At 33.8% G+C, this 16,706-nt stretch overlaps 1 protein-coding gene across 1 annotated transcript; it reads left to right on the forward strand.

The window, feature by feature from the left end:
• The first annotated feature begins 6,676 nt into the window (after positions 1–6,676).
• Positions 6,677–11,203, forward strand: LOC120851309 (leucine-rich repeat transmembrane neuronal protein 4). Its single transcript, XM_040223994.1, has 2 exons — positions 6,677–6,826; positions 8,636–11,203. The coding sequence occupies exons 1-2, from the start codon at positions 6,823–6,825 to the stop codon at positions 10,186–10,188; spliced, it is 1,557 nt and encodes a 518-aa protein (XP_040079928.1). The 5' UTR covers positions 6,677–6,822; the 3' UTR covers positions 10,189–11,203.
• The last annotated feature ends 5,503 nt before the right edge of the window (positions 11,204–16,706 follow it).

The raw sequence follows: 16,706 nt of genomic DNA on the forward strand, positions 1-16,706 counted from the left end.
TAGATGTTTTTTTGGAACTCTCTTGCTTTTTCGATGATCCAGAGGATATTGGCAATTTGATCTCTGGTTCCTCTGCCTTTTCTGAAACCAGCTTAAACATCTGGAAGTTCATGGTTCACGTTTTGCTGAAGACTGGCTTGGAGAATTTTGATCATTACTAGCGTGTGAGATGAGTGCAATTGTGCAGTAGTTTGAGTATTCTTTGGCATTGCCTTTCTTTGGGATTGGAATGAAAACTGATCTTTTCCAGTCTTGTGGCCACTGTCAAGTTTTCCAAATTTGCTGGCATATTGAGTACAGCACTTTCACAGCATCATATAAGTAGTTTTAAATATCATATGGGAAAAGTCTTGATGTATGTTTTGTATTTTTTTCTTAAAATTATCACTGAAGCTAAAAATTGTGAGTTTTTAAATAAGAATCTGTCAGCAATTTTTGTGTGATTTCTTTTGTTACCTCAAATTTTATTAAAAAAACAGATCTTGGAGGCAAATTGGGCCATAGTTATACATTTGAGGTGCAACTTCCAATGAATTTTGCCACTAATCTGTAACACTACTACTGTAACTGATAAAATGTTCATGTTAGGTTAAAAAGAAAAAAATGTTGTTTCACTTGCATTGAGCTCTATTCAGAGCTCTAATGTTAACAATTTGTGAAATTTTGAAAAGGCTCAAAGATTAACTTTAGTTTATATAGCAATAGGTACAAATCAGTGTTGTTTAAACTGTAAACAGAGAAGTCAATTAAGTACCCTATCATTATATTGTAGGACAAATTTTTAAAAGTCAGGAAAATTGTTTTATAAAAGGTATTTTTAATTCAGTAAGATATATCATTTTCTATGGGTGATGGTGAAAAAAAATTCATATATATTTGAAACTCCCTAAACTGAATATCCCATTCTATTGTTTAAAGTAGTTGTCTACATAATCTTCCATTTTGCTCAGCACAATTTCCATTTAAATAAATAGTTATTAATTTCAATTATTTTCAGATATTCCATTTTTAGTTTTAAAATTTTTGATTTGTGACTTATTTACAAATTTCATTTAGCTGCTGAAATCTTCCATCTTGTGGTTTATTTTTTCAGATCATAGCAACAATTATTTTTAAGTCTGTGTCTGATAACTCTACTATTGAATTATCTCTGAGTCTGTTTCTGTTGTTTGCTTGTTTTCTCTTATTATTTATTCAAACAATGCCAAGCATTTACTTCTCCCCAAACTATTTATTTTCTTATTGTTTTCTCTGCTATCCTTAATTTTTACCTAGTTCACTCCTCTCATTCATTTAGTCCTACAAATCAATTTATCCTGTAAAATATATGAAAGTATTTTATTTGAAAGTCCATTAAAATAAAATTTTTAAAGATTCCTTTCCCAATTTTTCCACTATTATGCTTCATAACTTCTTTTTTCATTTGTTGTTTAGTTGCTAAGTCGTGTCTGACTCTTTTGTGACCGCATGGACTGTAGTCTGTCAGGCTTTCCTGTCCATCAGATTTCCCAGGCAAGAATGTTGGAATGGTTGCCATTTCCTTCTCCAGGGGATCTTCCCAACCTGGGGATCGAACCAGCTTCTCTTGCATTACAAGCAGATCCTTTACTGCGTTTTTCATTTACTAACATGTATCATAATCTATAATCACCAGACTCTTCTGTCTATTGAGTTCTCCAGGCAAGGATACTGGAGTGGATTGTCACTCCCTTCTCCAGGGGATCCTCCCAACCCAGGGACTGAACCCGGGTCTCCTGCATTGGACGCAGATTCTTTACCATCTGAGCCACCAGGGAAGCTCATAAATTATATACTCACTTCAGCTTTTATTGATTTCAAATCCAATTTCCATGCACCTCAAACCTCATTTCATTGTTCATCATTATCTACCTAATTATATCCTATCATAGATCATCAACTTATTTTTCTCTTTTGATAAGTTAGCTTACTGGTTAATAAAATAAGACATAGAAAGTAGTCCATTTTATGTATCTATATTTTAGTACAATTTTTGCTGTGACTATATTAACAATGTGAACGTTATCTTAATTTACATACTGAGATTAAAGGCTTTGAGTATGGACATTAAGATTCCCAAATTCAGCTAAACACATGTAATAAGATGTTATTTTTCTTAAAATTTTTAACAAGTCAGTAATTATCACTACTATTAAGAAAGAGATACTATTAAATTAGGATGAGTAAATTGAAAAAGGAGAAACGGTCATTCAGTTTGAAAAAGATGACTCAAGGTTCTTCTTCAGGTTGAATTTGAATTATATACATAATAAAAATGTGACTTGATTAGTAAATTATTTCTAAACATTTTCAATATGTGTGTGCATTGTGTGTGTGTAAGAAATGTGTCCAACATGTATACTGTCTGATACATTAATGAGTAAGACAAAAGTGAAATAACATATACTGGACTTATTGGACATATATTGGAATTTCACTTGTCAATGGCATGAGTAATTTCTTTGCTCAATCAACGTTTCAAGTACTGTAAAAAGTGTGTCTCAATTTGTGTGCTATTTTTAATTAAATGGCTATAGATACAGTGCACTTCTAATTTTAATCTGTAATACTAATATTTTTTTCCATTACTTTCTAGACATTCAACAAAACAGAAGATCATGCCTTAAATTTTAGTTTTTGCTGATTTCCTCTGTGCAAATTTCAATTTCAAATTATAAAATGAAGTGACTAAATTCTCTGCATGGTAACAAAATTTCCTATTATATGCTGAGTTCATAATGTCTCAATTCAGTAAATTAAAATATTGTCCATCATACTAATTAAAACCTCATATTTCACATAAAGGTTAAGCATTTTTTTCCTGTTCCCCTGGAGGCCCACTTGCAGATGAACCATCTGCTACCCCAAAAAAAAAGAGGAAGTGAAGTCAGCTTCGCTCACTCTTGCTTACCTCTTCCCACTTCTGTCTTACTTACTGCTGTTTCTAATCATCCCAGGAAACTTTCTAGTTAACTGGTACAATTGTGAAAAAGTTGTTTGATCTTTGGGCCTAGCAGAGGTCAAAAGTACTAATTTTTTTCCTGGACACATTGATAGATCTTTAGTAGTCTCATTAAGAATAACTGGTAAAATTTCCCATGATAAGGATGACATTTTTTTCTTCATGTGTTTGGTGCCGTTTCAAACTTGATTGATTTCTTTTTCTTTTTTATTTGCCCATTATTTGGATAATGTGGGCTTCCCTGGTAGCTCAGCTGATAAAGAATCCCTGGCTGTTCAGCTGGTAAAGAATCTGCCTGTAGTTCAGGAGACCTGGGTTCAATACCTAGGTTGGAAAGATCCCCTGGAGAAGGGAACAGCTACCCACTTCAGTATTCTGGCCTGAAGAATTCCATGGACTATATAGTCCATGGGGTTGCAAGGAGTCGCACGCAGGACTGAGTGACTTTCACTTTCACTTTTGGATAATGCACTTACAAGTTTCATTCTGTTGGGATTATTACCAGGATTTAAAATGGCTTGTAATAGTCTTTCTCCTCTCTCTCATAACCCATCTCTCTTCCATGGAAAGTATTTGTACATATTTTTATCCAAACTCTGAAAGTGAAAGTCAATCCCAACACTAATTTAGCTCTTCTTTGCTTTGGAAAAAACATTTCTTATCTTCTGGATTTCTCAGACCAGAGTCAGGTTCCATTTTATAGTGCTGGATTCACTGAGAGAAAGACATATCAAGCTCTCCAAATAGCCTGGAGAAGTCCCTCGCCCTACAGTTAAGCTGAGGGCAACTGACAGCCCTCCCACCTTCTTTTGGGTGAGGGTGTGTGTATGTGTGTGTTTGTACGTTTTTGTGTCTTGTGAACATGTAGAGGTGGTAATACAGAGAAGCTCTTTCCAAAGAAATCTTCTATGTAATATCCTTTCTTTACTCTCATCTCTCTCTGCCCTTTAATGTCCTCACGGTGTGTCCAATAGAACTGTAACTGAATTTGACAACATTGTTTATAAATTCCGCCTATGGTCTATATCTCCTTTGGAAAATACACATATTAGATCTTAGTACTTCAAACAGAACTTACATTTTGGCTGATTATTACATCATAAATGTGGGTAACATCGTGAGATTTTTTTCCTGTCTACTATCAAAACTGTTCTCATATCTTTCATTCAAACAAAGAAAAATTTATACACACATACACATATCTACACATCTCAGGTACAACATATTCATTATATTAAAAAAAGAAAATACAAATAGATGAAAAATCATAAACAATAAAACAAAATAAAAAATTAGTTTCCCAGGAAAATCTGCTTTATTTTGTGCCTATGCAAATAAAAAATGGGTACAAAAATAAAATCCCTAACATTATCCTCCGTGCTTGTATTCTCTGCCCCTGCTCTTCTTATTTCATACATTGTGGTCATCATTTCCTCTTAGCAAATACAAACTGTTTCAAATTCAATGGTAGCATGTGATCTAATTCATGAATATGTTAACTTTTCTGAACTAATCCTCTGTCATTGAGTATTTAGGTGAAGTTTGTATTCCTATGTAAACCACACTACTATAAACAAATTATATGTGTATCATCTATGTTGATTTTCTTAAAAAGGTATATAATTTTCATTAATCTATCTTTCAGTGTTCATTTGCATTTTAATAAGTATTAAGCCTTAAACCAAAGGTATACATTTCTAAAATAGGAATTTAAGTTTTAGTTAATGAAAAAAGGATTTATTTGTTCCTTGAGAAATCTTTGTAATTAGGCAATGGCCTGATATTGCTTGCTCATAAATCTGGATTAAATAATATATACTATTCATATAATAAGCATCCCTTACTAATATTTTGACAGACAACTTAAAATCAAAGACTATTTCTAAAGCTATCCATTTTCAATGATCTATAGCAATTCTATATATTTATGTAAAATTCATTTAAACTTCTCATACCTGCTAAATTAGTTTAGCAATGTTATCTAGCAGTCTCTATTTTGTGTTGGGTCAATATTCTAGATTCTTCCTAAAATTATTATCTGCCAGAAGATTTTAGAATAAACAATAGAAACAAAATGGAAATGATGAGTTACACTATTTTTTTTTCAAAGTATAGTATAAGTTAAGGAAAGTGTGTAGTTTAAAAAATACATATTTCAGGTATTATATCATTTATCCCCATAATTCTGAGAATATTCTGCAAATTTTAGAGAACTACAGCAATGGTTTGGTTTTTCTGGCACTGTCCATTATAACTGATTCTTAGGGAAACTTGCATTATAGATGTAGGTAAGTTTTTTAAAAAGTGATTGCAATAACAATGTCAAGCTGGAATTCTTCTCTTTTCTAAGATTTAGTCTCTCTTAGTTATCTGCACATTTGGTAATATAGTTTTTAAAAAAGACTGTTTTAAGGCTAAAAATTTACACTTTTGAAAGCAGTGATCTAGACTATTTAATAAACATGCAAAATTAAGAATATATTATATTACAAAAAATTGGAAATTTAAAAATTAGATCTAATTTTTTTTAATGTAACTATCTTTGAAAGTGATATTTTTCCTTGAGTATGAATGATTCTTAAAGGAAAGGTCTCTATTAATTTCAGGCCTTATGCATTAGAATTTTGCATATATGGCTAATGAGATTCAGTTTAGGCTGCTTTTTCTGTTGAATTATCTGTCCATATGAACAACGAAGAAAGTAATGGAAATATAGATACTGAACAGGCTGAATGAAGTTATTGAATAAAAATAAATGTAATTCAACTAAAAAAAAGACTATTTCTTTTTGTGGTTTGCTCAAAAAATGTGTAAATAAAACAAACCAACATCAACAAAAATAAAAAATAATTTATTTCTACTGTTAAAAAATTTATATCCCCTGTGATACATATAGAAAAAAATTCAAGTCAAAGTAACTAAAAACTACTAATTCCTTAGTATTCAGAGGGGCAGTGTTTATCTTAATATTTGATATCACTGAATAAAGCTCTTTGGCATAAACCTTTCATAATATATATTATCAGAGGGGAAAAAAAAAAGTGATCCTGTACCTTTAATTTCCCTTTCTGAGAGAGGGAAGGCTGCACACCACTGACAGGCTCACTTGTTCCCGTCTTTAATGTGCAATCTGTTTTCTCCAGCGGAGGGCACTCAGTGTATCACAAACTCAAGCATTAGCACCAACAAGCTCTGAGCATCATCAGTCTCTGGAAAGCCTTCTGAATTAGACAAGGGCTGCCTCTCAGCACAGCTACAAAACACTTTAAACCTGACCAGCTAAATGGATAAACCTAGCCTGCATAGCTTTTAAACTGGGGTCTCATACAGCACAGGAGGCCTACTTGCTGGAAGAACTGAAAATCCAGAGGATGAATTGCTTTATCTGGGAATGGCAAAAGCCAGCACAATAAGGAATGCCAGGTATTCTGAAGATTTTCTTTTTTTTTTTTCTCCTCTCTTTTTACAGAGAAGTTGGTTACCTTCGAGATGGGCTGTAGCTCTTTTGCACAGATTGCCAATTACTGCTGATGGATCTCTGGTGAATTACACAATGATGCTCAGAGCCTAGAGGCCCTCCCCCAACCCCCTACTGCTTCCACCTCCCTGCCCCCCATCCCACCCCATGCTGAATTTTTTTTCATGTACATATATATATATATATATATATTTTTTTGTCTGTCCTCTCCGGGGAAGTTTGTGTGGGGCTGCTAGCTCACATGCGGGATCAGAATTGTGTGAATGACAGCCACACTGTGTCATGAAGGTGGTGGTGGTTTCAGCACGAGAGACCAAAGAAGAAGAACGCTAAGAGAGGGGGGAACCGTTTTGGATGACAAAGGATGGGTAAGTGAACTTTTGTTGTTTCCTTCTTAGCAAAGCTGATCCTCTCGGCTTCCTATTCTCAGTCGTGGCATTAGCTGATAAAAAACATCAAAACAGGCAAAAAGCGGCAGCCTTGGAGTTTGCCAGTTGACTCACTATAGTTGCTATTATATTTTTAGATCATTTTCCTTTATTTTTTTAAACTGTAAATGCATAACACGGACTTAAACAGACTCTGGAGAAATATCTTTATGACTGTCTCTTCCGTATGCATATTCTTGCTTGGGAATTGAGCATGAGATAAATGATATATTTGCTTCTATTTCTTGATAGTATTAACCATGCTTGTATTTCTGGTTGCTGTCAGGAAGATTGTCAACACTTTACTGCGTGTGTGTAGGGGTGGGGTCATTACTTTATCAGAGGTCGCACAAGGGCTTGTTTTTATCTTTGAGGATGAATACTCAACACAGCTTCCAAATATCCAGCAGTCATTTGCCAGTCTTATTTTTTCAAGTGTGGCTGGCTTCCCCCCACCCCCACCACCCCTTTCTCCTGTCTGGGAGAGCTGGAATGTATTTCAATGAGTCTGTAGCTGGCAAGAGGACAGAGAGCAAGATGGGGTTTGAGATTTAAAAAAAAAAAATTTAATTTGTTGAGTAACAGAGTTTCTTTTCTTAAATTAAGAATTGGGCTGATTGCCTGTTGTTTAAAAACATGAATATTTAAGATTAATACTGCAGCACAAGGTACTTTTTTTTTCTCACCACTAAAAAATAATAAATCTACTGTTGACAGAGGAAAGAAGTCCCTTAACATGCTATGACTTGGAAATGCAGTATCAGTGCCAATAGATTGCAACTTTGCAGATTTTCTGAAGTTAATGGAGGTAGGGGAGAAAAAAAGTCAGTGAGAAATTTGAGCAGTTTGGGATGGGAGAGGTTAGTAGTCTGCTGTTTCTCTCTTTGTTTATCCTCAAAATTTGGAAAAGCAACTATGTTAAGTATATAAGAAAAACAACAAGAACTTCACAAGATTATTTTGTATTTTGTGCAAATATTTATTAGAAATTTGATAATCATAACTTTGGAGCATTCTGTGCTATCAGTAGTTAGGACTCTCAGCTGGTGATCACCGTATAGGAGAACCTTAGTAGGAATCTCTTCCTGAATGTTGAGAGCTTATATGCTTATTAATACATTGACAGTACTCCCCGCTGTTACTAGTCTGCATGCCATGCTTCATTGGTTGCGTATACTGGTCCCAGTGCTGTTTTATCAGAGCTCCTATATGGTTACATCATTATGCAATAGGGATGCAATTTCAAGCTGGGCAAACTTGGGTTACCTTGACAGTTACTGAAGCTCCTTTGCCAAAACACAGCCTCTTTGCTCAACTAAGAAAGATGTACAAGTATAGGGCTTAGTAAGTCACATTGTTCCCATTACCAGAAGACTTAATATTCTTCCTTTTGATACTGGTATCCAACAGAGTGACTAGCCAAACATAGATGTTATTAAATGTTGTCATTATGTGATAAGATAGGATGGATGTTTTCCAGTGTTAATGTGCATATGAACTCCTGAAACTCAGGAAGCTGTTCTTAGTTCTCTGACACTGTGGCAATTTGGAAATCAAGAAAGAAAGCATGAAACCTAAATAGTAAGCATGCAATATTGAAGAAAATAAGGCTTTAAGTGTCAAATACATTGTTCTTAAATCAACTGTTCCATTACTACACTAGATGAGATGCCCCTGATATTGGTAAGCTGGTGGTGATTTACATTAATAGCTTTACAATGTGCATTTGTCTTCTTTTTAATATTGTAGGTTTCCATTTAATTACGCAGCTGAGAGGCATGCGTGTGGTGCTAGTGCTACTTCCTACACTGCTGCTTGTTATGCTCACGGGGGCTCAGAGAGCTTGCCCAAAGAACTGCAGATGTGATGGCAAAATTGTGTACTGTGAGTCTCATGCTTTTGCAGATATTCCTGAGAACATTTCTGGAGGGTCACAAGGCTTATCCTTAAGGTTCAACAGCATTCAGAAACTCAAATCCAATCAGTTTGCCAGCCTTAACCAGCTTATATGGCTTTATCTTGACCATAATTACATTAGCTCAGTGGATGAAGATGCATTTCAAGGCATCCGTAGACTGAAAGAATTAATTCTAAGCTCCAACAAAATTACCTATCTGCACAATAAAACATTTCACCCGGTTCCCAATCTCCGCAGTCTGGACCTCTCCTACAATAAGCTTCAGACATTGCAATCTGAACAATTTAAAGGCCTTCGGAAACTTATCATTTTGCACTTGAGATCTAACTCATTAAAGACTGTACCAATCAGAGTTTTTCAAGACTGTCGAAATCTTGACTTTCTGGATTTGGGTTATAATCGTCTTCGAAGCTTGTCACGAAATGCTTTTGCTGGCCTTTTGAAGTTAAAAGAGCTCCACTTGGAGCACAATCAGTTTTCCAAGATCAACTTTGCTCATTTTCCACGTCTCTTCAACCTCCGTTCAATTTACTTACAATGGAACAGAATTCGCTCCATTAGCCAAGGCTTGACATGGACTTGGAGTTCCTTACACAACTTGGATTTATCAGGGAATGATATCCAAGGAATTGAGCCGGGCACATTTAAATGTTTGCCCAATTTGCAAAAATTGAATTTGGATTCCAACAAGCTTACCAACATCTCACAGGAAACTGTCAATGCATGGATATCATTAATATCCATCACTTTGTCTGGGAATATGTGGGAATGCAGTCGGAGCATTTGTCCTCTATTTTATTGGCTTAAGAATTTCAAAGGAAATAAGGAAAGCACCATGATATGTGCAGGACCTAAGCACATCCAAGGTGAAAAGGTTAGTGATGCAGTGGAAACATATAATATCTGCTCTGAAGTCCAGGTGGTCAACACAGAAAAATCACACGTGGTACCCCAAACTCCCCAGAAGCCTCTGATTATCCCTAAACCTACAACCTTGAAATCTGATCCTAGCCGGTCCACCCTTGAAACACCAAGCCCTTCCCCGGGGTTTCAGATTCCTGGCACAGAGCAAGAGTATGAGCATGTTTCATTCCACAAAATTATTGCAGGGAGCGTGGCTCTCTTTCTTTCGGTGGCTATGATCCTCTTGGTAATCTATGTGTCTTGGAAACGCTACCCAGCCAGCATGAAACAACTTCAGCAACACTCTCTTATGAAGAGGCGGCGGAAAAAGACCAGAGAGTCTGAGAGACAAATGAATTCCCCTTTACAGGAGTATTATGTGGACTACAAGCCTACAAACTCTGAGACCATGGATATATCCGTTAATGGATCTGGGCCCTGCACATATACCATCTCTGGCTCCAGGGAATGTGAGGTATGAACCATGATCCTCCTAAAAGCATTTCCACTGCGGGGAAGGAGAGGTAAATGTTTGAAGCTCTAGAGGTGTCTCTAATCACTAGAAAGATTAATGACCCTTTTGCTTTTGGGTTTTTCTCAGTGTGAAAGGTTACTTAATTAAATTACAACCACGAGGAAATTGACTGCTCTTTTTCTTTTTCCTTAAATGGTTGAAACTTGAAGGAAGTTCATTCAAGGATGAGATTAAGTTGGAATAAAGCACTATGTTAAAGCATCTGTTTTTTTTTTTTTTTTTTAACAGGTTGTGTATAGGGGTTGGACTTACAGACACACAGACACACAAACAAAACTCTTTTCATCCTAAAATTTATGTCTGTTTTTTGTTGTTTGACTTTGTAATCTAGTAAAGGAGGGGCTGGCTTAATTTAAAAACAAAGTGATTTTACCAAAATTCCAGGAGGTAATGAAGATTTAAACCAAAGAGCAATTTACCCAAGGGTTGATTTTGTTGTATATTTTTTACTTTTAATTAAAGCATGCAACAGGGATCTCACAGGGATAACTGTTTCTATGTTACTTGCCACTTGGTTATTATACCAGCATAGAGAATGTCAGGCCTATTGTGTAATTGTATTAAGGCATTAAAAGATGTCTTTTTTCCCTTCTTTCCTTCCTTACTGCCTTTCTTCCCTCCTTTCTCCTTTCCTTCCTTTCTTTTCTTCCTTACTTCCTCCTTTCTTTCCTTTTTTTTTTTTTTTTTAAACCACTGGACATAGATCATTTTCAAAGGTTTTCTAAGTGCTGGCTATATGTATGTAATCAGAATGAAACTTAAAATCCACGTTTTGGCTTTTCCCTGGTAACTAAAATCAGGTCATGATATTGTGGGTGATTTAGCAATAACATAACGACAAGCATAACAGGGACTGTTTGTCAGTGTTGTTGTCATCCCCAAAGACATAATGTGCATTCTTGTTACACTGATCCAAAACTAAGTGATGCAAGTATTTATAAATAAAAAAAGAGAGATTTGGGTTCTGAGTATTTTCCCTTTCTGTAACAGTCATCTCAAATGAAGGTGTTTCGTGTTATACTATTTTCATGAGAATAAGTTTGGAGTCAGTGTATTTTAAAGATCACAGATAGGAATGTATTTAGAGAAGAAAAATAGTCACAAATTTCCAACTTGTTAATAAGTAATGGTGGATGCCAATTATTCTTTATTTGGTGAAATTAATTAAAAAGTGCAAAGATTGTGAGACTGCCAAGGCCTTGTTACTAGAATAAATTAGTAAAGAGAGGTAAAGTTCTGGCTCTGTGTCATCTTACTATCCAATTTTACATGATTACTTTCTCAAAAGAAAGTTTTAACAAGCATTTGAAGACTTTGCCCTTTTTAATACCAGTTATGAGGTGACTTAGCAGCAGCAGCAGCATGAGTGTTGAAAAATGTAATTTGCTCTTTTATGATCTATATTCCAAATCTTTCCATAACCCAAACTTAAGAACTAATGAAAATGTTTTCAGACAAAGCACTGAGTTTGAAATTATCTCCAACTCAGTGTAATTTGAAATACTGAGCTATTCTTCACAAAATTTGTTTTCTCCTCTTATATATGATTGTAAATAAGAAAAGTAATCCCTGATAATAAATCCCTAAGAGAAACCTATATAAGAAATTGTTCTTAAAAATTAAAGAGAATACAAAATATTATATAAAAATCTAGCAAGTCTTGATGTTTTTATTGCAAGGTAGTATTTATACAATATTTGTGAATATTAGTAAAGAAAGTTCATTCTGTTTTATTCTAGAATTGGCTTGTATTTTGAGATCCTCCTGAAGGCTAGTAATGTAAAAAGAAAATTAAAATCCAGTTCCATTCTTTCATTTTCTCTTTGCGTTTGTATTAGCATGGTGATTTTTATTTAAAAGAATCACCAGGAAAGATTCTTAAAGAGCTAGCATTTCAAAACAGTGGTTCTAAAACTTTTCCAGAGGTCTTAAATCCCAGAGACCATCCTTTAAAGACCACAGGCATTACCATGATTGAAACAAAATGAAAACATATTTCACTTCTTAGAAATGTGTTTTAAAACGCATTTTGATATTATATGTGTTCCGTAGAGTTGTGTTTATGGTCATGAAATCGCGGTGACATTGTTGGGGATGGGTGTGGTATTACAGCAGTAAGTAATGAAAAATTTAACTAAACATTGTAATGAAGATGTTCAATTGAAATGGTAGCCCTACTGAAATAGATCAAACTCTTAAAGTAGATAATGGTAAGCTATGCATCTGAGATCATTAACAGCACTTTTGAGTGCATGGGGTTCAACAAAACTACATTGAAATGAATATTAATTTATTTTGAAACACAAATACACAGAAACAAACAGAGCAACTGCCACTCCTCCTTGCCCGGTTTATTATAGTTACAGATGAAAACAAGAACTGAGGAAAAGTAGATTCTTAGAAAGTGTTATGAAAACAATAATTTTCAGTGTACTTCTATATCAACCCAGAATAAAATTTCTCTTGTTGAAAAAACTGCTTTACAAAATGAAGCCAAGAGAGAGATGTGATTTGCCCAAGTTTATGGCATTTTAGGACAGTGGATGTTCCTTGAGTTTAGGTCTGGTGGTGTTTTGACAAACCTCACATATCAATAACTTTGAAAAATAGAGAATCTTAACATTTATGGTATATTTTTTTTGAGGTAAGGTTTGTTATTCGAAACATTAAATTACCTAATAAAGCCATAAATATTTAACTAGAAAACGTAGCACTAAGTGCTAATTTCTAAGATAGTGCCTTAAAAAATTGCATTAAATTGAAAATTTTACTTACATAGTTGATGTTACCATCAATTATCACAGTCTAAATATGGTTAAAATATTCATTCTGTCTATTCTCTTTAAGAAGAAAATAAAAATATTAACATTCCTCCGTAGAATAATATCTATAATCCACTGCACATATATGGCATATGATCTATAAAATAAATAATTAAATAATTTTGGTTCTGTTCTTTATGAATTTTAAAGGTCCAAGTGCACATTATATGATAAGAATCTGAAGAATATTATAATAATTTAAACAGTTAAACTTTCTTTTATCTATAAAAGAATAAAGCAGATAGAAATGAATAATTAAAGATATATGGCAAAACTCTGATAGATTCATCTCAATCATACCTTGAGTGGATCAGTGTGCTTGGTTGAACTGAATTGTTCAACTTGTTCTCAACATGTGTTCAAAGAAGTCTAAAGCTTAGTGTCTTTGACAGAGAAAATTGCAAATACTTACTTTTGAAAATAGCTTGTGAAACTTTGTGAAACTGTGAAGCTTTATTGCATAAAAAGATTACAAAATTATAAAGTTACTTCATTCCACATACCAAAATTTTACTTAAAGATTATACAAACAAAATTTTGAATACCTGGTTCTTCCAGAATATGTTTTATCAACAGAAAATAGCAAAGATTTTTATACAAATAATCATCATGAATATAAACCAAGAGAGTTTGTCTTTTGAATTAAAATAGCTGAAATTAGTAAAACCTTAACATGAATAAATGTGGTCTCTAGAGAGATCCTGCATTTCAGAATGTTTTAAAAGAGAAGTAATTGAAATATAAAGTTTAATGATCCCATAATGCTAACAGTGCTGCCATTAGAAAAATGGCAATATAGATGACATTAGGTATATATTTTCCAAATATTCAATATTTTGGTTATACTCTTTAAAATAAAACTGTATTGTTGTCCTTTGGGCTTATATTATTTCTTTCACTGCTGTGCAGTGGGTAGTGTAGACCATTTCTAATTATGTATATTTATTGAATGTATTAAGTCAGGTCAAAACTACTGATTTAAAGGGGAATATTAACTTCTTTCTTCACTGTAGAAATTGATATTTTGAAGTATATTGAATGAATTTCCAGGAGCAAAAATTCATAATATATTCAAACAGGATTCTAAGTGAAACAGGCTCAGAATTACTGAGTTTAATACCCTTTCTATGAAGCTATAGAAAACAAAGTTAATTTTGTTGGCTCACTACTACTGTGTCATATTAAAAAGTTGCAATTGAAACTATACTTTGTATATTTAAAGAGTCTATTTATGCTTGTGTGTGTGTGTATGTATGTGTTTGTATTATGAAATTAAGTATATGTGCTCAGAGATGGAAATAGAGAGCAGGAAATATATCTTGTCCATTCTGAACACATGAAATACTAATAACAAAAATTTGGATCATAATTACTGAAATTTGTTAGGAAAATACTTCTTAAGATAAATGTTTCATCCTCTCTAAAATTGCACGTCTTATGTCCAGATATTCTAATATTCTTTTTTGAAAAAGCAGAATTTAAACTATACACTATCAATTTTGCTGTGACTTTGGGCTAGCCATTTCATTTCTCTGTGAACCATCACTGAACGAGTGTATTCACCTACTCAAGTATATGTCAATTCAGATTATTCCTCAGAATAGTCAACTTTGTAAAATTTTTGTGATCATTCTCAGGCTTACAAGAGCAAGATGGGATGTGGAAGAAAAACTGAGCTATTTATAATCATCATCAATGAGAAAAGAGAGAACATCTTGAGTTAACTAAAAAGTGGCATGCTCAGGTGAGCAGCCATACAATTTCTTTATGCTTGAAGGGAGCATATATAACACGTGCACACATGTGAGCACATGCACACATATTTACATGTATTTTAATTTCTTCCAAGTAATCAGTTATTCTTAAAGCATTTAAATATGACTTTAAAAAATATACTCTCTAAATTTGATCCAACTAAATTTCATTCATGTATACGTTTTTTATTAAAGTCTGCAAATAGTACTGGTGAAGAGTGACAGCTGCCAGGAAGGCCTGACATGGCTAATTTAGGAATGATTTTTAAGCTGACAATAAAAGGTTCAATTCTTTTTTCTAGAATTAGCTTGTATTAGCTTCTCATGTGGAGAAGGCAATGGCACCCCACTCCAGTACTCTTGCCTGAAAAATCCCATGGACGGAGGAGCCTGGTAGGCTGCAGTCCATGGGGTCGCTAAGAGTCAGACATGACTGAGCGACTTTAATTTCACTTTTCACTTTCATGCATTGGAGAAGGAAATGGCAACCCACTCCAGTGTTCTTGCCTGGAGAATCCCAGGGACGGGGGAGCCTGGTGGGCTGACGTCTGTGGGGTCGCATGGAGTGAGACACGACTGAAGCGAATTAGCAGCAGCAGCAGCAGCAGCAGCTTCTCAAGAACAAGGTTTTAATAAATGGTTTCTCTTTAAGAATCCAAGTTGAGAAGTCTGACTCTGGTCTTAGGAATGTATAGCTTTTCATACACCCCAGTATTCTTTAGATGACTCCAGAATTTTTCTTCTTGTGACTTTCCTATATTCAGCAAAGTCTAGTCATCCTAGTTCTCAAGAATTACATTTACAGATAGCTTTATGCTTTGGAAGTTGTTCAGAAATATTAGCATTGGGTATGTGGTGACTCGTCAGAACTTTCATGTCTCTAGAGTTTCATGAATCACTAAATCAAAATGAGACCAGGCACTCACCAGTATATATCACCAGACACTGATATACACTTTTGAAAGTTTTAAAAAATCACTCTGTCTTTTGATCAGTGGAAAGCATAAAAGAGATGTTGAATATGTTTTAAAAATTAAAAGTGCTTTTTATAGTACCAAAAGGACCATTATTCATTGGGTCAGCTTAGTAAAATCTCAATATTCTTAAAATGAAAGAGAAATTGTGAGGGTATTTTTCTCATGCACTCCATAAGCCAAATAAAATTTTAACAGTTAAGGAAGGTTGATAAAAAGCACACTATTTCCTCGATATCAGAATCATTAACTTTTTAATAAACTGCTTTAATATACATGAAACTGCTGGATATGTACAAAGGATACAATTTATACTCCTAAGTAGTTTAAAAGTAATGCTTAAACCACCAAGAGAAATTAAGGTTCTTTAAAAGTAAGATGTTTGATTTTAAGACAGATCGTACATATTTTAATACTTGTAAAGTTTGAAAATGAAATGATGGCAAAATAATAAACAGTAATAAAAGGTTTAAGAGTGAGAATATAAAAAATTCTAAAAAAAATCCATCCCCCAAAATTATGAACAAGCTTGACAAAAAGGCAAAAGCTAAACAAAATTGATGCCTGGATATCAGATAATGAACATGTGTATAACTAAATAAGATTATGACATTTAGCATTATTGTTTGTATCTGAAAATAATATATTTTAATATTATATACATAATGTTCTTAAACATAAAGAAAAATAACTCAAGTATAATTGCTTTTAAACAACCATATGACATTGAATACCCATATATCTCACATACATATATTTTTAAAATACTTAAATTCATATTGCAAACAGATTGTAGATTAATTTATATTATACTTTTGAATGAGCCCCGTTCTTTACTAACATGTCCAGTACACCTGAATTGTCTCAAAAATAATTATTTGGAGGACATATTAAAAAAATATAATGGCATCAAA

Source organism: Oryx dammah, unplaced genomic scaffold (genome assembly GCF_014754425.2).
Source record: "Oryx dammah isolate SB20612 unplaced genomic scaffold, SCBI_Odam_1.1 HiC_scaffold_25, whole genome shotgun sequence".
Classification (NCBI taxonomy): Eukaryota; Metazoa; Chordata; class Mammalia; order Artiodactyla; family Bovidae; genus Oryx; species Oryx dammah.